General features: G+C 39.9%; 1 protein-coding gene across 3 annotated transcripts in view; it reads right to left on the bottom strand.

Moving 5' to 3' along the window:
• The window catches only part of DIP2B (disco interacting protein 2 homolog B), a 230,968-nt gene that overhangs the window by 65,720 nt on the left and 140,573 nt on the right, over positions 1–24,675 (bottom strand). For 2 of the 3 annotated variants that reach the window (XM_070370766.1, XM_070370768.1), the window contains exons 4-5: positions 10,893–11,018; positions 592–804 (exon numbers count right to left, since the gene is read on the bottom strand). In XM_070370766.1, coding sequence (XP_070226867.1) covers positions 592–804; positions 10,893–11,018 — 339 coding nt within the window. The remainder of the gene's footprint in view (positions 1–591; positions 805–10,892; positions 11,019–24,675) is intronic. The other variant, XM_070370769.1, reaches the window with a different exon arrangement.

Genomic DNA, 24,675 nt, shown 5'->3' with positions numbered 1-24,675 from the left:
CAGAGACCTGAACTTTATCTGCAGATGTCACAGACGCTTAGAACAGACACACACTTAAAGCCAAGTCAAGCAAAAGCACTGACCGACATTCTCAGCCCGCACACTTCTGTTGTAGCAATAGTTCAGCAGCAAGGAGAATAAATCCAGTCTTTATGCTACAGACAAGAGTCTCACGGATACTGTCTTAATTCCAAATTTTCTCAGGTTTTTTTATTTGAGAGAGAGACAGTATGTAAGCAACAATCCTGGGAAAAATCTAAGATGTTGTATCTTTGAACACTTTTTCCATGATGGAATATTCTCCAGTACAGATAAAGCATACTAAGACTGGTGTTATATCTTGCAGCTTGAGTATTGCTTATGGAAATATCTATGGCTTCAGGTGGGCAATACTATCGCCAATAAAGCAGACATTTTTCCATCGTTCCAAATGTGCTGCTCCTGTTTCCTTCTCTGCCTCATTGTCTGTCATGTTCATTTTGATACTATTTTTTTAGGCCACCCTGAAAAAACCTAACGCAAATCATAAACTATCTCATGGCTACTGGGAGCCAAATGGAACATAATTTCTTGGGGAGATTCAGCTCCTACCTATTCGAGTATTGGCAAATACATCAGCTAGAGACCCACTGGTTCCTTTGACCTCTCCATGGGACAGCGTAGAAGATGCAGATGAAGAAGTGGACGATCCCTGAATTGACCGGTTGATCCAGGACTCAGCGTTCTGTAAGCTCTGTTGCAAGGCAGCAGAGAGCGCAGCTTGGCGTCTCAGAGAGCCCTCATCCTCAGAGGCCGAAGACGTGTCTGTGTGGAATTAGAAAAACAGAAGTTCTCGATCCTGCCTAGAACACAGACCTTCCAGATCTTTCTCAATGAGCACACATTCAACTTTGACAGCAGCAAAACATTTTATGTAAAATTTCTTGCGAATCTCAAGGAAAGACTTATGAACCAAAGTTTGCAAAAATAAAACAGCCAAAATCTAGAGGTTATTTTAAGCTCTTTTTAAAAACCCATTTTTGTACATTTAAACTTCATTCACTGTTTTTGTTGTGGTTGTTGCAGTTGTTTTGTTTTTTTGGTTCTGGGCTTAATCAGTATCTAAATTCTTCTGGCCTATCTCCTTATGTTCAAATAATGCTGAAGTGCTTCTATTATCTTCCTCAGTGTCTTTGTTAGAGAACATTGCGATGGGCTGCTACCCTGATTTTCACAAGTACTTATTAATTAGTGTCTACTTAAAAGGAAATGATCTTGATGGCAAATATAAAAATCTTATTTTGGTAACAACAACTAAAGTGCCAAACAGTGAACTAGATTTTGGGGAACTGACTACTGTGGAATAAGAAACTGCTCAGCCCAGCAGCAGTCATGGTGTTGGTGGGAAAGCTAGCTGGTCACAGGGCAAAGGGGAGCTCTCCAAACAAGACCGGAGAGGCCACAGAGGTACTTCTCTCCTGGTCCCAGAGAACTGTGAAGAATTCACTGGTGCCTGCATTTAGACCAGCTCTGACTCTCTGAATTAGAAAAGTATGCAGAAAAAATAAAAAGAGAAAAGTTCAACCAAATATAGGACAGCTAAGGGAAGCAGAAGTCAGGAATTTATTCCAGCACTCTGAGCATATGCAGCATGCATGTTACAGCGGCATTTGGTATGATGTCAGATAAACCCTCCTAAATGATTTTGAGGGTTACAATTTATGGCTCGTGCATTGAATTTCATTCAACTAAAAAAAAATTTAATATTCTATGGTTAGTCCTGCTGAACTCTTTCCTCTAACTCAAGTGAAACTGCAGGTCCATGTTCTACTTCAGTTTAGAGAGCCAGAGAGATAACTAACAGAGCTAGAACACTGCTAGCTCCTGACAACAGAAATTCGAAGAACAAAAGACTAATTTAATCTAGAAGTCAAATTGTGAGGATCTGAAGTAAGAAAGTTAAAATAATGACTATATCCTTTCTTCCTGCTCTCAAACTACCCCTAATTTATTATGTCACATTGAAGGAGATCTGAGGCCCAAGACTTAATATTATTATTTTACAGTGTACTACTTAACTATGTAATATGTGCTGGGAACTATCAGTTCTGGGAGTTTTGAGATGTATGAATTCTTATGAGATAGTAAATGCCCTAAGAAGGCTTACCATCTAGTACAGACGACACACAACTCCTCAGATTATTTCATATTAAAATAATAGATGCCAAGAAATGGGGTGAGCAAAGGGTTTCACAGGAGGAACCCCAATCTCAGTCAGGGATTGAAATACTTCTATGCAAATCATGTGGACTTTGGGGAGGTAAGAGCAAAAAAGAGGCTGGAGAGGTAAACTGTGACCAGACTCCAAAGGGCTAAAGTGATGAGGTTCTTTAGAAAACATTTTTTGCATAATCTTAAAGAAAAATGTTCAACTGCACCTTGGGAGGCAGAGATTTCTGTCTTTGCAAACATGCTTTAAAAAAAGAAAAAGTATCTATGGGAGGAATGGGACAGGTGAATCTGACCCTGAGAATAAAGTATTTTTGGGGTGATACATCACAGGATCCCACAACCTCCACTGTATTCACGGAGTGTCTTTATTGCACCATTTATTTTAATCTGTGTAAGTCTAAAATCAGAATAACTCAATTTTTAAAAGATAGTAAAAAACAGTATTTTCATGATTAGGTTTGTGGAAAATTGGTTTCATTATGTTTCTATTTGGATCAATTATGTAATTAGATATATTGTTTCAATTCAATTACCTCGTTTGCCGGCTAGTCCTCCTTAGAGTGTTTAGTGACTATAACTGTGGGGAGGCTTGCTGCCGCTTCTGCTGCTAAGTCGCTTCAGTCGTGTCCGACTCTGTGCGACCCCAAAGACAGCAGCCCACCAGGCTCCCCTGTCCCTGGGATTCTCCAGGCAAGAACACTGGAGTGGGTTGCCATTTCCTTCTCCAATGCATGAAAATGAAAAGTGAAAGTGAAATCGCTCAGTCGTGTCGGACTCCTAGCGACCTCGTGGACTGCAGCCTACCAGGCTCCTCCGTCCATGGGATTTTCCAGCCAAGAGTACTGGAGGGGGGTGCCATTGCCTTCTCCGTGGGGAGGCTTAGTGCAGTGGAAAAAACATGGCTTTGGCGTCCTTGCATTTGAACTCTGGGGCCACCATTTACAAGCTATGTAGTTGTCCATCTGAGAAGGCTATTTGCTTATTTATCCATTTAATAAATACTTTAAGGACTACACTAGTTGGCAGGAATAAAATAGTAAGCAAGAAGACACAGTACCCACTCTAACAGGATTTAGAGTCTTAAAGAAGTTCAGGGTTGGTGCCCAAGGAAGTGAGACCTCAACCAAGGTGAGAAGGGTTAAGTAGGAATTATTTATGAGAGGCACAGAGGTGGGGACAGAGGGGAGTCAGGTGAGAAACCTGGGAGGTGACAGGAAACAGAGCACATTTGAAGACCTGGAAGAAATGAGGCTAGCGGAAGCACAGGATGCAAAAGTGGCAGTGACCAAAGATGAGGCTGGACAGGTAGACAGCACTGGGCTGCTAAGGGCCACCTCAGTCAGCCGAGGAAACTCACCTCTGCTAACTGCTGTGGGAGAGCCCAAACAAGACAAGTTACAGAAAGCACCAGTGGCGCCAGCATATAACAGGTGGCCAATAAACATCAAGTGCCCCCTCTCCCCTGAAAATCCCACCCTATGTTACCTCACAGGTACAGAACTTCGACTCTGCAAAGTTCTACAGTTTACATGTTAAGATTATACAAAATGTAAGCACCTCTCTAGGACTATATCTTGGGGGGGGGAAGCTCCTTTACATATTCATACATTTATTTCGTACCTTTTTAAAAAAAAGTAACTGTCACCCACAAAACTGTTAGGGATTAGCAGAAAATTGGGCAATATTAAATTAATATTAACAAAGTCATTCTTTTCCCACTGATTCTGCTCCAGTTGAATAGGAACTCACACTCTTATCCATCATAACTAAAGTCTTTGCCAAACCGCTTGTATATGATGAATTTAATAGGTTTACACAACAGGAAAATATTCTGGAAATATAGCTTGCCCTTCAGGTTGTAACTGGTATGACTTAACTGAACTGAACTGAACCGGAAGTCTAAAATCCATTTATAACCAATCAGGAAACATATAATGAGGGGTACGGTGCAAGCTACACAAGTTCCTGGAAAGACAATGCCTGACACTGGGTTCTGACACCCGATATCCAAACTAAGTCCAGATACCAGCTTAGAACAGCAGGTGAGTCAAGATTCACTGAAAGGAAGACCTCACCCTAACAACTGCTACAAAATATGACACATAAACTAGACCAGGAAATGAGAGCTTCAAAGAACAAGTAAGGGAAACAACCATTAAGACAGTTAGTATACAGTAGTCTGGAGTCCATGAAAAGAAATATCTGTGTGTGCTTGGGGCGGGCAGGGTGGGAAGGGGTGGTATCAGGCAGGAAAGTGTCATGTTCTCTTGCACTGGTGGGTCAGGGGAATGAAAGACTTTCAGAACCTTCAAGACAGGCAAAGTAAGTTTCCACATAGGCAAAGAAAGAGTTTGAAGCTTAGGAAGGAAAAGCTTTAGAGACCCAAGAAGGTGCAGTCTAGGAATAAAAACTTATATAGAAGAGAAGATTAAAAGGTTAGTTCAGAAAGCAGTCCATTCTGGACTTACCTTGGGCTACAAATTCTGAAGTGATTAATCTAGCACTAAACTCAATCAGGGTGGATACTGATTGACCAGACGTGGATCAGGAAGATGTTCAGAACTATCTGAGAGATTTTCCAGCATCCCACAGTGACCTGGGTGCACAGAGAGCTGGCTGGGACAGGAAATTACTATGTAATCACTCATCAGCAGAGGCCCATGTGTTGTCTATTAACATCCATATGGGGATACTTATGAGACAGGGGGGCTCACTAGTAATAATTACTCCAGGATCACTCTACCCATAAGGGATTTCAAAACACTGTTTTTCAAGGTACTGTCCCACGTCTATGAAAAAACATTTCACAAAATGAACTAATATTACAATTCATCTTGCAGTGAGAAGACAGGTACTTTTTTTTTTAATTTACTGCCTACTTGAAAAGTTAAACCAAATATGCAGCAATTGCTAGAGCTCCAGAATAAAACCAGAAAACATTTACTTGACATGGTAGCTCAGTTGGTAAAGAACCTGCCTGCAATGCAGGAGACCAGGGGTTCAATCCCTGGGTTGGGAAGATCCCCTGGAGAAGGAAATGGCAACCCACTTCAGTCTTCTTGCCTGGAGAATCCCATGGACAGTGGAGCCTACAGTCTATGGGATCACAAGAGTTAGACACGACTTAGTGACTAAACCATCACCATGGTAGGATGAGAGGCCATATGCCAAGTGGTTTAGAGAACAGGCTTTTAAGGCCAGACTGCTTTGGATTCCAGTCTTAGCTCTGCCATTGATAGGAGTTAGGCAGATCAGTTCTTATGGGTCTTACTTCTACTGTTTTGCTATTGTTCTTTTCTATTTTGGGGTTGTTTGCTCACAAAATCCAGTGGATCTTTATCTGTGGGGATTTTACATCCCTGGACTCATGTATTCTCCCAGAAACCACTTGTGCCCCAGGTTATCATCAGCCTAGGACCACTTTCTAACATTAGATTTAACAAATAGGACACCAGAATTCAATTCTTGTACCTACTGACCAACCACAAATTATTAGAGAAGGTCCCTGCCCTCATTATTCTGAGGCAAAGCAGGCAAGCTTTCTTGAGAAGGTTTTCTTTTGCTGGGAGGTTAATTTTTCATTTAATTTTTTCTAATTGTCCCTTCTGCTAAAGATGTGAACCTCTCTGGAATCTCAATCCCAACTTTCAACCTTACATATGTCTGAGGTTTTATCTTTCCTACCTTTATAGTAATTAAAATTTAGGTCTTTTGTTGATAGTCTCTTCTCCTCCCTAGGACAGTCAAAGTCAGCCCCATCTCACCACACTGATTTTTAGTGATCATTCTCTACCTCTCTCACTTCTGTATGTATTTAAAAGGAAGCTGATTATATTCTACCTAGTACTAAAGAGAAATTTTCTTTTCCCTCTTTCTGAGAGAGAGTTTTCAGGTTGTCTAACTGACCACACAGCTAGAAAAAGATGTTTGAGCAAGTTATTAAGCCTCTTTAAATCTGTTGTCTCATCTGTAAAATCGAACAGAGAATTGTCAAGAAAACAAATTATGAAAAAATGTTAAGCACTCAGCCTTTTGACTAGTGCACAGAAGTACTCAAGAAATGGTAGTATGAAATTACGTTTATTGGAAAACTTTAAATTTTACAATCACTTATTGAAATAAACTAATTCAATCTGATAGACTGGGGTTTTATTGTGCTTCGGCTTAAAGAATATTGAATACTAAACTTCTAAGTACTTGTGGAGCTCTGCTCATAACTCATATCAATACTAATGAAAGCATGTTATTAAAAGATCCAAAATTTATTAATTATAACATATTTATAGAGGTCTGATTTGCCATCTCGGTTTACTTTGTGATTCTGAATAAAATTAGAATATCTACAGGAACTCTCCAAGTTAGTAACTGACTAATAATGTATTTTAGCCTATAAGCTCTCTGAAGGCAACAGCTGTTCAATTTATTTGGAATAATACCCATTCCAGGACCATGCATATACGAGTATCTATTTGGCAACCCACTCCAGTGTTCTTGCCTGGAGAATCCCAGGACAGCGGAGCCTGGTGGGCTCCCGTCTATGGGGTCGCACAGAGTCGAACATGACTGAAGCAACTTAGCAGAAGCATTAAGCAAAAAAGAACTTTCCAAGAGTAAAAAACAAAATCAAGCAATGAGTCTGACACATAATTGCTGAATCCTAGGACAAATCACTTAGTGACTGTAAGCTTGTCTGTTTCCTCATCTCTAAAGAAATCCGGACTTCCCACTTCACAGAGTAGATGGTTAAGCAGAACAACTGAGGCAGGGCAGCCAGTGGTATACGAAAGTCCTCTGCATCCTGTAATTCCATACAGCATCATTAAAGTTTGCTAAAACTGTAACAATATTCCAGTCTGTTCGTGGGCATTGTTTTCATATATAGAAATACAGAGAGGTAAATGTCTCTGTGTCTGGCCCTGTGAATTACTACTACAGTCCCTTTCAAGCAGAGTCCTGTATAAGAGAAACTCAGGGAGACCCCTAAATTTTAAGCTTCATTCTATGCAAGCCAGTCAAAACAGCTTACTGTGCTTTGGGGTCATTATGTGGTCTATTTGTTCATCTGAGCACCCTCAAAATGCAGTGCAGGGTAGGCCCACATGGGTGCAGAAAAAGCTTAGAGACAAAAAATATATGCTGTAGTTTTGGCATTCTATTTATCTGTATGAATGAGTAATAGCATTACACAAAGAAGCCCTACAAAGAAAGAGCTGAGGTAATTGCCTCATGACATTAGTAAATGATTTCAGCACATAAAGGGAACTGGATGGCAGTAATTCAAAGTCTAAAAGACTATGAAAAAGGCCACAGGCACTAAAAGAACCACAGGCTTCTACCAACTTGGAGAATTTAGATTTTCCAATCCACAAGATAGAAATCAGTGCATGTATCAATAAGCAGGTTTTAGGGTGAATGACATTTTATTATTTGAGAAAGCTTTATGAACAAAAGACAAATCAGCTCTCATGCCAAGTGTTTACCGTATTTATCAGATTATATGATTATGAACGGAACCAAGATTTATGACATAGTTCACTCCCAGACTCTTTTTGTTAAATACTCCAAAATCAGCTCTAGATTTTCATCACTTCAGCGACTCCCACAGTTGTATGCTGGTTGCGTCTCTAAGAAGCCGACTGGCCAGTGCGCTTTAGCAGGTATCCCAGACAGTAGGTTCACCTGGCACAGCATGGGCAGAGGAAGGGCCCTGAGCAGAAAACACGTTCTGTGACGTTTTGCGGTGTGGCCTCTCAGTGCACAAAGGACAATGTAACTATAATACCGTGAAATCTGAGGTTAGTCTTGCCCTGCAAGAGTGGCACGATTTTTCTAGAAAGAAAATAGTAGCAATGTCACTTTCATAGCTGCCTAGAACCTGTTTTTTTTTTTAAAATCAGCCCATGCTGCTGCTACTGCTGCTGCTGCTACTGTTGCTAAGTCGCTTCAGTCGTGTCCAACTCTGTGCGACCCCATAGACGGCAGCCCACCAGGCTCCCCCGTCCCTGGGATTCTCCAGGCAAGAACACTGGAGTGGGTTGCCATTTCCTTCTCCAATGCATGAAAGTGAAAAGTGAAAGTGAAGTCGCTCAGTCGTGCCCGACTCTTAGCGACCCCATGGACTACAGCCTACCAGGCTCCTCCATCCATGGGATTTTCCAGGCAAGAGTACTGGAGTGTGTGCCATTGCCTTCTCCAAAATCAGGCCATAACCATCCATAATTAACATCAATTCTCCTCTTCCTCTTGACCCCTTGAGCAGAGCTTCAGCATTTCTTCTAAACTTTAATGTTTTGGGGCTAGTAAAAAGGCAAGATAAAACCTACCTGCCTTCCCTGGGTTAGGCTGTAACAGGTTCTGGGAGACAGTGATAAAAGGGTTAAGGTTCAATGGCCAAGTCTCTAACTGGTGGCTCTCAGATGCTTGGAGAGAATGGAATCCATATCCAAGCAAGAATACCAGAGTGGGTAGCAATTCCCTTCTCCAGGGGATCTTCCCGACCCAGAGATAGAACCCAAGTCTCCTGCATTGCAGGCGGACTCTTTACCACCTGAGCCACCAGGGAAGCCCTTATTCTAACTTGGGAAGAACAAATTCCATCCCCCCAGTGGAAAGGTCCCGAGAGAAGCCTTATGATACAGTCCCTCCACAGCCCCTCACACTGGAGCACAGGATGGTTCCAGGCATGCGTGTTGTAGAACGACAGCATCAAGTACATCAAGGTTCAGCCCTCTGTGGGGGCCAAGTGAGAAACCGCTACGTGGGGTGCTCTCAGTGCTCGAGTTGGGAGAGAATCCCTCTTCTATTTGACAACACTGATGTCTCTAACAGCGGATCAACATCTCTCACATACCATTCAGAGTTCCCGGAACAGGACATAAATAGATAGGAAACCTTAATACTCTGCTCTGCTGAATAAAGGTCTTAAGAGAGAGGACCGAATCTTTACAATCATGAAATTATTAAAACTACCAGGTAATCAAGAAAACGATGTCACATCTTTAAGCCTGCAGACAGAGTAGAACATTCATGTTTAGAAATACAGAAGCCTGTACCAAATTCCACAGGACTATGGTCTTGTTCAGCAATGAACAGCCTCGATTTAGAGTTGGTGAATTCCCCTCAGGCAGTGACTTTGGAAGCGGACAGAAAAGGTTTCCATTCCGTCTGCGCATGCTCAAAATCCTTTGCTCCACTCTCCCATTTCACCCGTGGCCATGGGAGCAGACTACTTCACAGCTGCATTTCTTTAGCACAGTTCTGGGGAAGACTGGTTCTAAGGACTTGGGAGTCTGCGCTGCTCCCTACCCTTTGCCATTTACTACAATGGCAAACCCTCAGCCACTCTGCGCCAGAATGTGCCAGCAAGGAATAGCTGTGAGACTGAGAGCCCCCTTTGTCCACGAGGACCCGGCTGGTGCTGTACTAATGCGACAGGGAAGTCATCCAAGATTCTGAACGAGCAGGCTGGAAGTATGCACCACTACAGCACAAAATGTCTCATTGTGACGGTCTGCTAGAGGTATCCTGCGTTACATTTTGAGGATCACTTGAAGCCACAGAGCTATTTCTCTTAGGAACATATTGACACCACAGATGTAAAGAAAAAAGCACACACAGTTAATGAGCCCATAGCACGCCTGGATGCTCTGAGAAGTTAGCCAAAACCTAGGAGAAGACTATTAATATAAACCTGGGCCAGGGGCTTAGATCAGCGTGAACAGCTCAACTTGACAGCTGTGAATCAGAGTCGACCACGACAAATGTAACCTTCCTGAGAATCTCCCCCAAAAGACAGGGTAAATCGCTGAGACCAAAACAGTTCAGGAAATGTTTCTCCCGAAAGATTTTATTACCAGGAACATGACAGTGGAGAAACAGACACTATACTGAGGCTTTGAAACAGATGGACTCTTTAGTCTCAGAGGCCTATACATCGAGATTCTGAGACTTCATCTAAATTTTTAAAAACTTTGGGAAAGATTTCAAATGGAAAAGACAACTTAAAGGTGTTCCAGTTGCTCTTCAAATATGAATTTGTGGTGGGGGTGGGGATGGTAAGTCTTCCAAGTCTAGAGGGTGGCGATGGGCCTCTAGGCTTATCTCCTGATCCAATTATAGAAAGTGGATTCTTAAAGAAATAAAAACATATACAAAATATATTCACACACACATAAACACGTATATATGTTTTCTAGATTTATTGTAACTTTGCATGACTGCTCTCTTTCATGACATAAAAACATTTTGTCCAGAGATCACATACTCCTGTGACTGTTGCAGAGACAAAGGATTTGATTTAGGAGTATAAATTTGTTAAAGACATACATATATGACTCTGGGTCATATTCTGGATATCAATAAAGAATAGCTATTTAGTAACATAAGGGTATTTTTTAGACCCTAAGCTTTGGTTTTATTTATGACTACATGAGTTTGGAGGTTAGAGCAAGGAAATTCTGGAATTTCAGAAGAAAATTAAAAAAAAAAAAAAAGCTTTACTCTTAAGGCCTTTTTTGTGTCTTGTTTACAATGCAATAATGAAAACCTGTCACCTTCAGGGTGTACTCATACATTTCTGATGATGAGGAGAGAGTTCTAGCTCCTACCTCAGAAAAGAAAAAGCAGAACTCAAGGAACATCAAAGTAGTCACTGTCAGAGAGAAAGCTTCTGATAAACCTACCAGGTGGTGTGCAGGCATCCGCAGGAGACTGGACAAATGTGGACCGCCTTTTGGTTGGCATGGGCAAAGCCATTTTCTGTTCTTTATGCTTTGCCAGTGCAGCTTGAACTGCTTCTGTGTGGATATCTGAAAGATTAAAAATTTGCATTTATTAGCTCCTGGCTCTCAAAGGGTTTACTTCTTTGAGCTGAACTATCACTGCCTCTGCTGTTAAAAGGGGATATTTAGGTGACTTTTATTTATCATTTGTGTTACAGCAAATAGGAAAAACAGACCAAAGAAGTAGTCAAGGATAATTTACATGAGAGGAAAATGAAGCCCAGAACGATGAGAAGACCGTTTAAGACAGCAGAGAAGACGCTGATGGATAGGGGGCTGGGTGTGGAGTGAGAAGAAGAATCTAACGTGCTTCGGGGCCAGCTGGGAACCCCACCTCTGAACGGAATGCGTGTGATGCAGGTACCCAAAGGACACTCTCTGTTCAAGCTCAGGATTTGCTTAACTGCCAGAAAGGAATTGACACTCTTCAATTCTATACCACAGGAGAGAAGGGCTGATTCTGATGTAGAAAATACAAGGGCCAGGGGTACTTGTTTGCCACTCTGCCCACAAAAGAACACAGCTCTTCACTTGAATGTCTAATAACAATCACAAAATTAACATATCCAGAGAAAACTCTTGATTCTCCACTCCCATGCCAAAACTCAATCTATACTGCTACAAAATAGGATCATATAATACACAGTATTTTGGACTGGGCTTTGATTTTTTTTAAAAATATATTTTTATTTATTTGGCTACATCGGGTCTCAGCTGAGGCATGTGGGATCCTCTGGCATGTGAACTCTTAGTTGTGGCATGTGGAATCTAGTTCCCTGACCAGGGATCGAGCCCCACTCCCTGCATAGGGAGTTCGAAGTCTTAGCCACTGGACCACCGGGGAAGTCCCTGTGCTTTGATTTTTAATACCAAAACCTGACAAAGATGCCAAAAAAAAGAAAACTACAGGCCCATATCATTGATGAACACAGATGCAAAAATCCTTAACAAAATTCTAGCAATCAGAATCCAATAACACATTAAAAAGATCATACACCATGACCAAGTGGGCTTTATCCCAGGGATGCAAGGATTCTTCAATATCTGCAAATCAATCAATGTAATACACCACATTAACAAATTGAAAAATAAAAACCATATGATTATCTCAATAGATGCAGAGAAAGCCTTTGACAAAATTCAACATCCATTTATGATAAAGACTCTCCAGAAAGCAGGAATAGAAGGAACATACCTCAACATAATAAAAGCTATATATGACAAACCCACAGCAAACATTAGCCTCAATGGTGAAAAATTGAAAGCATTTCCTCTAAAGTCAGGAACAAGACAAGGGTGCCCACTTTCACCAGTACTATTCAACATAGTTTTGGAAGTTTTGGCTACAGCAATCAGAGCAGAAAAAGAAATAAAAGGAATCCAAATTGGAAAAGAAGAAGTAAAACTCTCACTATTTGCAGATGACATGATCCTCTACATAGAAAACCCTAAAGACTCCACCAGAAAATTACTAGAACTAATCAATGATTATAGTAAAGTTGCAGGATATAAAATCAACACACAGAAATCCCTTGCATTCCTATACATTAATAATGAGAAAACAGAAAGAGAAATTAAGGAAACAATTCCATTCACCATTGCAATGAAAAGAATAAAATACTTAGGAATATATCTACCTAAAGAAACTAAAGACCTATATATAGAAAACTATAAAACACTGGTGAAAGAAATCAAAGAGGACACTAATAGATCGAGAAATATACCATGTTCATGGATTGGAAGAATCAATATAGTGAAAATGAGTATACTACCCAAAGCAATTTATAGATTCAATGCAATCCCTATCAAGCTACCAACGGTATTCTTCACAGAGCTAGAACAAATAATTTCACAATTTGTATGGAAATACAAAAAACCTCAAATAGCCAAAGCTATCTTGAGAAAGAAGAATGGAACTGGAGGAATCAACCTGCCTGACTTCAGGCTCTACTACAAAGCCACAGTTATCAAGACAGTATGGTACTGGCACAAAGACAGAAATATAGATCAATGGAACAAAATAGAAAGCCCAGAGATAAATCCACGCACATATGGACACCTTATCTTTGACAAAAGAGGCAAGAATATACAATGGATTAAAGACAATCTCTTTAACAAGTGGTGCTGGGAAAACTGGTCAACCACTTGTAAAAGAATGAAACTACAACACTTTCTAACACCATACACAAAAATAAACTCAAAATGGATTAAAGATCTCAACGTAAGACCAGAAACTATAAAACTCCTAGAGGAGAACATAGGCAAAACACTCTCTGACATCCATCATGGCAGGATCCTCTATGACCCACCTCCCAGAATACTGGAAATAAAAGCAAAAATAAACAAATGGGACCTAATTAAACTTAAAAGCTTCTGCACAACAAAGGAAACTATAAGCAAGGTGAAAAGACAGCCTTCAGAATGGGAGAAAATAATAGCAAATGAAGCAACTGACAAACAACTAATCTCAAAAATATACAAGCAACACCTACAGCTCATTTCCAGAAAAATAAATGACCCAATCAAAAAATGGGCCAAAGAACTAAACAGACATTTCTCCAAAGAAGACATACAGATGGCTAACAAACACATGAAAAGATGCTCAACATCACTCATCAGAGAAATGTAAATCAAAACCACTATGAGGTACCATTTCACACCAGTCAGAATGGCTGCGATCCAAAAGTCTACAAGCAATAAATGCTGGAGAGGGTGTGGAGAAAAGGGAACCCTCTTACACTGTTGGTGGGAATGCAAACTAGTACAGCCACTATGGAGAACAGTGTGGAGAGTCCTTAAAAAACTGGAAACAGAACTGCCTTATGATCCAGCAATCCCACTGCTGGGCATACACACTGAGGAAACCAGAAGGGAAAGAGACACGTGTACCTCAATGTTCATTGCAGCACTGTTTATAATAGCCAGGACATGGAAGCAACCTAGATGCCCATCAGCAGATGAATGGATAAGAAAGCTGTGGTACATATACACAATGGAGTATTACTCAGCCATTAAAAAGAATACATTTGAATCAGTTCTAATGAGGTGGATGAAACTGGAGCCTATTATACAGAGTGAAGTAAGCCAGAAAGAAAAACACCAATACAGTATACTAACACATATATATGGAATTTAGAAAGATGGTAACAATAACCCTGTATACGAGACAGCAAAAGAGACACTGATGTATAGAACAGTCTTATGGACTCTGTGGGAGAGGGAGAGGGTGGGAAGATTTGAGAGACTGGCATTGAAACATGTATAATATCATGTATGAAATGAGTCGCCAGTCCAGGTTCGATGCACGATACTGGATGCTTGGGACTGGTGCACTGGGACGACCCAGAGGGATGGTATGGAGAGGGAGGAGGGAGGAGGGTTCAGGATGGGGAACACATGTATACCTGTAGCAGATTCATTTCACTATTTGGCAAAACCAATACAATACTGTAAAGTTAAAAAAAAAAAAAAAAGCTGTGGTACATATACACAATGGAGTATTACTCAGCCATTAAAAAGAATACATTTGAATCAGTTCTAATGAGGTGGATGAAACTGGAGCCTATTATACAGAGTGAAGTAAGCCAGAAAGAAAAACACCAGTACAGTATACTAACGCATATATATGGAATTTAGAAAGATGGTAACAATAACCCTGTATACGAGACAGCAAAAGAGACACTGATGTATAGAACAGTCTTTTGGACTCTGTGGGAGAAGGAGAGGATGGGATGATTTGGGAGAATGGCATTGAAACATGTATAATATCATATATGAAACAAGTCACCAGTCCAGGTTCGATGCATGATACTGGATGCTTGGGGCCGGTACACTGGGACAACCCAGAGGGATGGTATGGAGAGGGAGGAGGGAGGAGGGTTCAGGATGGGGAACACATGTAAACCTGTGGCGGATTCATTTCAATATATGGCAAAACCAATACAATATTGTAAAATTAAAAAAAAAAAAAAAAAAAAACACTCTTATCCAATCCTTCTGAGGCAGATAGGACCTGAGGTGGCTTCCAGGTTCAGAGAAATTTCCTCTTCTCAAGGATCTGGCCCAATCTACATATGCAAATGATCCTTGAAAGCCTGTCTCTTGTAAGAGCTGAGCTAATCAGGTCATTTGGGGGCGGGGGGCGGTGCGGTGCTATAAGTTTAAACTGAATCAAGAAACTGCAGCTCCTAAAGTGGAGTCACATGAACAGCAGTACCCTAGAACAGACTAAGTCATGATTAGAGGCTTAGAACTTTCAGCCCTACCCTCCATCCTCTAGAGAGAGAAAAGGGACTGGGGATTGAGCTAATCACCAATGACCAATTATTTAATCAAGCATGCCTAGGTAATGGAGTCTCCATTTAAAAAAAAAAAAAAAACCTCTAAAGTAAGGGATCTGGAGAGCTTCCTGAGTTGGTGAACACATCTTTGTGCCAGCAGGGTAATGTACCTTAAACTTCACAGGGACAGGAGCTCTTGGGTTTGGGACTCTTCTGCACCTTGCGCTATGAGCCTCTTCATCTGGTTGATCATTTCTATCCTTTATAGTAAACCGGTAACATTATTTTCCTGAGTTCAGTGAGCCATTATAGCAAATAATCAAACTTGAGGAGGGGGTGGTGGGAATTTTGATTTTTAGCTAAGTTGAACAAGGACTTTCCTGGTGGTCCAGTGGTTTAGACTCCGCACTTGGGAGGAGGCATGGGTTTGATCCCTAGTCCAGGAACTAAGATCCCACCTGCTGAATTAAGCAACCCCATATAGCCAAGCTGGCCAGAGGGAAGCAATGTGGAAACACTACAAATGGTCTCCAACTTGTGATAAATTCAACTAGTGATTTTTTTTTTTTACTTTACAATAGTATAAAAGCAATACACACTTAATAGAAACTGTACTTTGAATTTTCAATTATTTTTTCCTGGATATGATTCTCTCTTGTGATGCTAGGCAGTAGCAGCAAGCTATGGCTCCCAGTCAGCCACACGATCACAAATGGCTGATATACTTAAAATCATTCTGTAAACATACAGCCATTCCATTTGCCCAACTGTAGGCTAATGTAAGTGTTCTGAGCACATTTAAGGCAGACAAGGCTAAGCTATGATATTCAGTAGATTGTTGTATGTTGTATGTTTTTGTATGTTGTATGTTGTTGTATGTATGTCACTAAGTTGTGTCCAACTCTCTGTAACCTCATGAACTGCAGCATGCCAGGCTTCCCTGTCCTTCACCATCTCTCAGATTTTGCTCAAACTCATATCCATTGTGTCAATGATGCCATCTGACATCTCATCTCTGTCACCCCCTTCTTCTCACGCCCTCAGTCTTTCCCAGGATCAAGGTCTTTTCCAATGAGTCAGCTCTGTGCATCAGGTGTCCAATTAAATGCACTTTCAACTTTGAATATTTTCAGCTTATGATAGGTTTATTGATATGTAACCCCACTGTAAGTCAAGGAAGGTCTGTACTTGTGATTGGCCACTTCCTTCTCCAGGGGATGTTCCCAACCCAGGGAACAAACTCAGGTCTTCCACATTGCAGGCAGACGCTTTACCATCTGAGCCACCAAGGGAGCCCAAAGGTAGGGACAGTCTTGTGGAAATGAGCCTGTGGGCTCTCTACTAACTGCAGGTAGTTAATATGAGAAATAAATTAAATTGCAGGACAGTGAGTTGCTATCTGCAGATAACTGGAGAATGGATGGGTGTGAAAAACCCATACGCTAGGTAGGTATCTACTACACAACAACCACTTCTACCTCAAATCCACTCACTCACTATAGGTAACCAATCTCCTTATTGATTTATCCTGCCTGTATTTCTTTGTGCAAAAAACCACCATATATTTTCCATATCCCTGCCTTTCACACACACAAGGTAACATACAATAGTACTTTTTTGCACTATGCTTTTTTCACTTAACAGTATATCCTAGAATTCATTTTGTGTCAGCTACTAGAGATTTTCTTCATTCTTTTTTTAAAGTAGCGTATATAGCACTTCATTGTATACCACAGTTTTATTCAATTGCTATCCTATGTGTGGGCAATATTTTATAATTACAAATACTGATACAACAAACAGCCTTGTGCAAATACATTTCTATGCTGATGAGAATATATCTTCAGCATAAATTCCTACAAGTGAGACTCCTAAATCAAAAGTCAAACACAGTTTAAATTTTGTTACATCTTGCCTCCCTTCTGAAAGAGCTTTATCATACTGCAGTACTATCAGCAATGTATAAGAGAGCCTGTTTCCCGACTGACTTGCCTTCAGAGTATATTATCTACCTTTTCACTGTTGCCAGTTTAGTGGCTGAGAAATGGCACCTCAGTATACTTTAAATTTGCACACAAAAAAAAATCATTACTGATATTAAACATCTTGAAGAGGATTTTAGAGCCATTTAATATCTGATTGAAAGTGAAGTGAATGTTCACGGCACTTCACTATTTTTCCACTGGGAGTCTTAGTTTATCTTCCCTTGATTTTTAAAAATTCTTAAAGCTAGTGGAGGTGATGGAATTCTAGTTGAGCTATTTCAAATCCTAAAAGATGATGCTGTGAAAGTGCTGCACTCAATATGCCAGCAGTGGCCACAGGACTGGAAAAGGGCAGTTTTCATTCCAATCCCAAAGAAAGGCAATGTCAAAGAATGCTCAAACTACCTCAAAATTGCACTTATCTCACACGCTAGTAAAGTAGTGCTCAAAATTCTCCAAGCCAGGCTTCACCAATACATGAACCGTAAACTTCCAGATGTTCAAGCTGGTTTTAGAAAAGGCAGAGGAACCAAAGATCAAATTGCCAACATCCACTGGATCATCGAAAAAGCAAGAGAGTTCCAGAAAAACATCTATTTCTGCTTTATTGACTATGACAAAACCTTTGACTGTGGGGATCACGATAAACGGGAAAATTCTGAAAGAGATAGGAATACCACACCACTTGACCTGCCTCTTAAGAAACCTATATGCAGGTCAGGAAGCAACAGTTAGAACTGGACATGGAACAACAGACTGATTCCAAATAGGAAAAAGAGTACGTCAAGGCTGTATATTGTCACCCTGCTTATTTAACTTCTATGCAGAGTACATCATGAGAAACGCTGGGCTGGAAGAAGCACAAGCTGGAATCAAGACTGCAGGGAGAAAGATCAATAACCTCAGATATGCAGATGACACACCCTTATGGCAGAAAGAGAAGAGGAACTAAAAAGCCTCTTGATGAACATGAAAGAGGAGAGTGAAAAAGTCGGCTTAAAGGTCAACATTCAGAAAACGAAGATCATGGCATCCGGTCCCATCACTTCATGGCAAATAGATGGGGAAACAGTGGAAACAGTGTCAGACTTTATTTTTTTGGGCTCCAAAATCACTACAGATGGTGACTGCAGCCATGAAATTCAAAGACGCTTACTTCTTGGAAGCAAAGTTATGACCAACCTAGATAGTATATTCAAAAGCAGAGACATTACTTTGCCAACAAAGGTCCATCTAGTCAAGGCTATGGTTTATGCAGTAGTCATGTATGGATGTGAGAGTTGGATTGTGAAGAAAGCTGAGTGCCAAAGAATTGATGCTTTTGAACTGCGGTGTTGGAGAAGACTCTTGAGAGTCCCTTAGACTACAAGGAGATCCAACAAGTCCATTCTAAAGGAGATCAGTCCTGGGTGTTCTTTGGAAGGACTGATGTTGAAGCTGAAACTCCAATACTTTGGCCACCTCATCCAAAGAGTTGACTCATTGGAAAAGACTCTGATGCTGGGAGGGATTGGTGGCAGGAGAAGCAGGGGATGACAGAGGATGAGATGGCTGGATGGCATCACTGACTCAATGGACGTGAGTCTGAGTGAACTCCGGGAGTTGGTGATGGACAGTAAGGCCTGGCGTGCTGTGATTCATGGGGTCACAGAGAGTCAGACACGACTGAGCGACTGAACTGAACTGAACTGATATAAAAGATATTGGCCCTTTATCTCTGAGAAATGTTAGAAATATTTTCTTTCAGTTTGTTGTTTGTCCTTTGCTATTGTTTGCAGTGGATTGTTGCCATGCAAAAGTTTTTGTTTTTTTTTTTTAAAGATTTTATGGAAAATCTCAAGTCAGCAACCTAAATGCATAACTGAAAGAACTCAAAAAAAGAACAAAATAAAACCTAAGTTAGCAAAAGAAGGAATTAACAAGGATTAGAGGAAAAATCACTGCAGATGGTGACTGCAGCCATGAAATTAAAAGACGCTTGCTTCTTGGAAGAAAAGCTATGACAAACCAAGACAGTATATTCAAAAGCAGAAACATCGCTTTGCCGACAAAGGTTCATATATATATATACAGTCAAAGCTATGGTTTTTCCAGTAGTCATGTATGGATGTGAGAGCTGGACCATAAAGAAGGCTGAGTGCCGAAGAATTGATGCTTTCAAACTGTGGTGCTGGAGAAGACTGAAAGTTCCTTGGATAACAAGTAGGTCAAACCAGTCCATTTTAAAGGAAATCAGTTCTAAATATTCAATGGAAGAACTGATGCTGAAGCTGAAGCTCCAATATTTCGGCCACCTGATGCAAAGAGCTGACTCATTTGAAAAGACCCTGATGTAGGCAAAGATTGAAGGCAGGAGGAGAAGGGGACGACAGAAGATGAGATGGTTGGATGGCATCATCAACTCAATGGACATGAGTTTTAGCAAACTCTGGGAGATACTGAAGGACAGGGAAGCCTGCCGTGCTGCAGTCCATGGTGTTACAAAGAGGCGGACGTGACTTAGCAAATGAACAGCAGTGCAGAAATAAAACAGAGGGAAGAAAAACAACAAAAACAAGAATTGTTTTTTTGAAAAGATGAACAAAGTTGACACAACTTTATCTACAATAAGAAAAAGAGAACATTCTTGGCGGTCCAATGGTTAAGAATCAGCCTGCCAATGTAGGGAACACCGGTTCGATCCCTGGTCTAGGAAAATCCTGCATACTCGGGGCAACTGCGTCCATGCTCCACGACTATCGAAGCCCATGCTCCACAACAAGAGAAGCTGCCACAATGAGAAGCCCATACACCATAACTAGCGAGTACCCCCTGGTGCAACTAAAGAAAGCTCACTAGCAGCAATGAAGACCCAGGGCAGCCAAAACAAATAACGAAATTTCCTAAGTTAAAAAAAAATTTTTTTTTTAATTTAAAAAGAAAAAAGAGAGAAGATACAAATTACTAAAATCAGAAATGAAAGAGGAAATTTTTCAACTGATGCCATAGAAGAAACATATAACCTACCAAGATTAAAACCAGAACAGACCAATTACTAACAGAAAGATTGAATCAGTAATCAAAAATCTCCCAAGAAAGAAAAGCCCACATTTCACTGGAGAATCCTATATAAAGCACTTTTAAGAATTAACATCAATTTTCTCAAAGTCTTCCAAAAACCAAGAGGGAACACTCTCAAACTCATTTGATAAGACTACCCTATCCTGATACCAAAGCCAGGCAATGATATTATAAAAAAAGAAAACTACAGGCCAAAATAATGTTGTTAATCAATATTAACTACAGACCAGATGAATATTAATGTAAAAATCCTGAACAAAATACTAACAAATCAAATTCAACAGCACATTAAAAGGACGATATGGCATTAAAAAGACTATCCACCTAAGTTGCAAGGTTCAACATATGAAAATAAATGTAATACTCTAATATAACAGGGGAGAAAAATCATATGATCATCTCAATAGATACAGAAAAAGCATTTGACAAAATTAACATTCTTTTATAAGAACACTCTACAAACCAGGAACAGAAGGAAAGTACTTCAAGATAATTATCGAACATGAAAAGCCCACAGTCAACATCATATTCAACAGTGAAAAGCTAAAAGCTTTTCCCATTATCATCAGGAATAAGGCAAGGATGCTCACACTCACCTATCTATTCAACACAGTACTGGACATTCTAGTCAGAGAAATTAGGCAAGAAAAAGAATAAAGGCATCCAAGTTGGAAAATCAGAGATCAAATTGCCAACATTCACTGGATCATCAAAAAAGCAAGAGAGTTCCAAAAAAACATCTACTTTTGCTTTATTGACTATGCCAAAGCCTTTGACTGTGTGGATCACAATAAACTGTGGAAAATTCTGAAAGAGATGGGAATACCAGGTCTGGTATTGACCTGGTCTCTCTTGACCTGCCTCTTGTGAAACCTGTATGCCAGTCAGGAAGCAACAGTTAGAACTGGACATGGAACAACAGACTGGTTCCAAATAGGAAAAGGAGTACATCAAGGCTGTATATTGTCACCCTGCTTATTTAATTTATATGCAGAGTACATCATGCGAAACACTGGGCTGGAAGAAGCACAGCTGGAATCAAGATTGCCGGGAGAAATATCAATAACCTCAGATATGCAGATGACACCACCCTTGTGGCAGAAAGCGAAGAAGAACTAAAGAGCCTCTTGATGAAAGTGAAAAAGGAGAGTGAAAAAGTTGTCTTAAAGCTCAACATTCAGAAAACGAAGAACATGGCATCTGGTCCCATCACTTCATGGGAAATAGATGTGGAAACAGTGTCAGACTTTATTTTTCTGTGTTCCCAAATCACTGCAGATAGTGATTGCAGCCATGAAATTAAAAGACACTTACTCCTCGGAGGGAAAGTTATGACCAACATAGACAGCATATTAAAAAGCAGAGACATTACTTTGCCAACAAAGGACTGTCCAGTCAAGGCTATGGTTTTTCCAATGGTCATGTATGGATGTGAGAGTTGGACTATAAAGAAAGCTGGGCGCCGAAGAATTGATGCTTTTGAACTGTGGTGTTGGAGAAGACTCTTGAGCCCCTTGGACAGCAAGGAGATCCAACTAGTCCTTTCTGAAGCATATCAGCCCTGGGTGTTAATTGGAGGACTGATGTTGAAGCTGAAACTCCAATACTTTGGCCACCTGATGCAAAGAGCTGACTCACCTGATGCTGGGAAAGATTGAGGGCAGGAGGAGAAGGGGACGACAGAGGATGAGATGGTTGGATGGCATCACTGACTCTATGGATATGGGTTTGGGTGAACTCCGGGAGTTGGTGATAGACAGGGAGGCCTGGTACGCTGCGGTTTATGGGGTCTCAAAGAGTCAGACACGACTGAGCGACTGAACTAAACTGAACTGAAGTTGGAAAAGAAGTAAAATTGTTTTTGTTTACAGATGACATGACGTTATACATAGGAAACCCTAAAGATCTCACACACACAGACTGTCAGAACTAACAAATAAATTCAGCAATTGCAAGATAGAAAAATCAACATACAAAAATCAGTTGTGTTTCTGAACAGTAACAATGAAACATCTGAAAAGTAAAAATTTACAATAGTATCAAAAAGAACAAAACACTCAGGAATAAATATAACCAAGGAGTGAAAGATTTGTACAATATGAGACACTGATGAATGAAATAAAAGAAGACAAATCAGTAGAAAGACATTTTATGATTAACATTAAGTCTATTAAGGACTGAAAGACTTAATATTGTTAAAACATCCATATTACCCAAAGCAATCTAGAGATTTAATGGAATTTCTGTCAAAATCTCAATGACACTTTTTAAGAAGTAGAAAACAAAATTCCTAAATGCATATGGAATCTCAAAGGACCCCAAAGAGCCAAAACAATCATGAGAAAGAAGAACAAAGATAAAGGCTTTCCTCTTCCTGATTTCAAAACATATTACAAAGTTATAGTAACCAAGACTATGACACTGGCATGCAGACATACATATAGAGCAATGAAACAGAACAAAGAGCCCAGAAATTATTCTGGTGTACACGGCCAAATGGTCTTCAGCAAAGATGTTAAGACTATACACTGGGGAAATGACAGCCCTGATAGAAACAAACAGTGCTGGAAAAACTGGAATATCCGTATGTAAAAAAGAATGAAGCTGGATGCTTATCTTTCACCATACACAAAAATTAATCAAAATGGATTAAAGATCTAGACATAAGACCTGAAACTATAAAATTCTTAGGGGAAAACACTGTATGACCTTGGAATGCAATAATTTCTTGAATGTGACACCAACAGCACAAGCAACAAAAGCTGAAAACAGAACTAGGACTATATCAAACTTTAAAACTTCGGCACAACAAAGGAAACAACAGTGAAAAGGCAACTCGTGGAGTGGGAGAACATATTTGCAAATCATACACTGAGTAAGGAGTTACTATCTAGAATACACAAAGAACTTCTACAACTCAATCACAATAAAACCTCAAAGAACTCAATTTTAAATGGGCAAGGGAACTGAACTGATATTTCTCCAAGAAGACAAAATGGCCACTTAAAAAAAAAAAAAAAAATCACAAATGTTGACAGAGATGTGGAGAAAGTGGAACCTGCATGCACCGTTGGTAGGACTGTAAAATGCTACTGCTGCTATGGAAAGCACTATGGAGGTTCAGCAAAAAAATTAAAACTAGAACTCTCCACAACAATCTCACTTTTGGGTGTATATCCAAAAGAACTGAAGGCAGAGTCTTGAAATGATATTTACACATCTGTGTTCACTGCAGCATTATTCACAATAGCCAAAATGTGGAAACAACTTAATGTCCACGAATGGATGAATGGATAAAAAAAAGGTAGTATATACATACTACATTATGTATTAAGGCTGGAATATTATTCAGCCTTGAAAAAGGAAACTTTGACATGCTAAGTGAAATAAGCCAGTTACACTCACACTCACACACACACACACACATACACACACAAAACCCCTAATATAAACCACTTTTAAGAGGTATCTAAAGTACTCAAATTCATAGATATACAGAGCAAAAAATAGTGGTTGACAGAGACTGGGGCAAGAAGAAACAGAATTACTGATCAATGGATATAAAGTTTCAGTCATGCAAGATGTGAAGGTTCCAAAGAGCTGTTGTATAACAACCTGCACACAGTTAACAATATAATATACACTTTAAAATTCTAAGAGTACATTCATGTGTTTTTATCACAATAAAAATTTTTTTTTCTGTAGTCTTCTAATACATCTGGATTTTCAGTCTTAGAAAGTCTTCTCATAGGCTTTTCATAAGCTTAGATTATTAAAAAATTGACTAGTATTTTCTTTATTACTTACATGGTACTTATATGGTTTCTTTTTTACATAAAGATCTTTGATCCATTTGAAGTTTTTGCTCGTATCTGGTGTGAGGTAATAGGTTTACTTAATTTTTTCCCAGTTGTTGTAGCATAATTTATCAAAAAGTAGTTTCTCACCCAAGTGATCTGGGATGCTATCTTTATCATATACTAAACCCCAGATGTACTTCGGTCTATTTCTGAACTTGCTATTCAATTCCAGTGGTCTGTCTGCCAATTTGTGTGTCATACCACACTGTTTTAATTACAGTCTTTGGAGTATGTTGCTAGATATTAAAACATATCTAGTCACTCTCGTAGGTTTTCTGAATGTTTCCTAGCTATTATGTGTTTACTTTTCAAATTGAACTTCAAAAATATTTTTTTCTAGCTCCATAAATAAATTTGATAGTGTTTTTACCGGGATTGGATTAAAATTATAATTTTTGGAGTCCTAGTAAATCTGTGATATTGAATCATCCTATCTAAGAATCAGGGATGACTTCCCATTTATCATGCCTACTGTGTGTCATTCAGGATGTTCTAAAGT

This window comes from Bos mutus, chromosome 5, assembly GCF_027580195.1.
Source record: "Bos mutus isolate GX-2022 chromosome 5, NWIPB_WYAK_1.1, whole genome shotgun sequence".
Classification (NCBI taxonomy): Eukaryota; Metazoa; Chordata; class Mammalia; order Artiodactyla; family Bovidae; genus Bos; species Bos mutus.
Note: the sequence above shows the minus strand (reverse complement) of the source record. Positions and strands in the feature narration are given on the sequence as shown.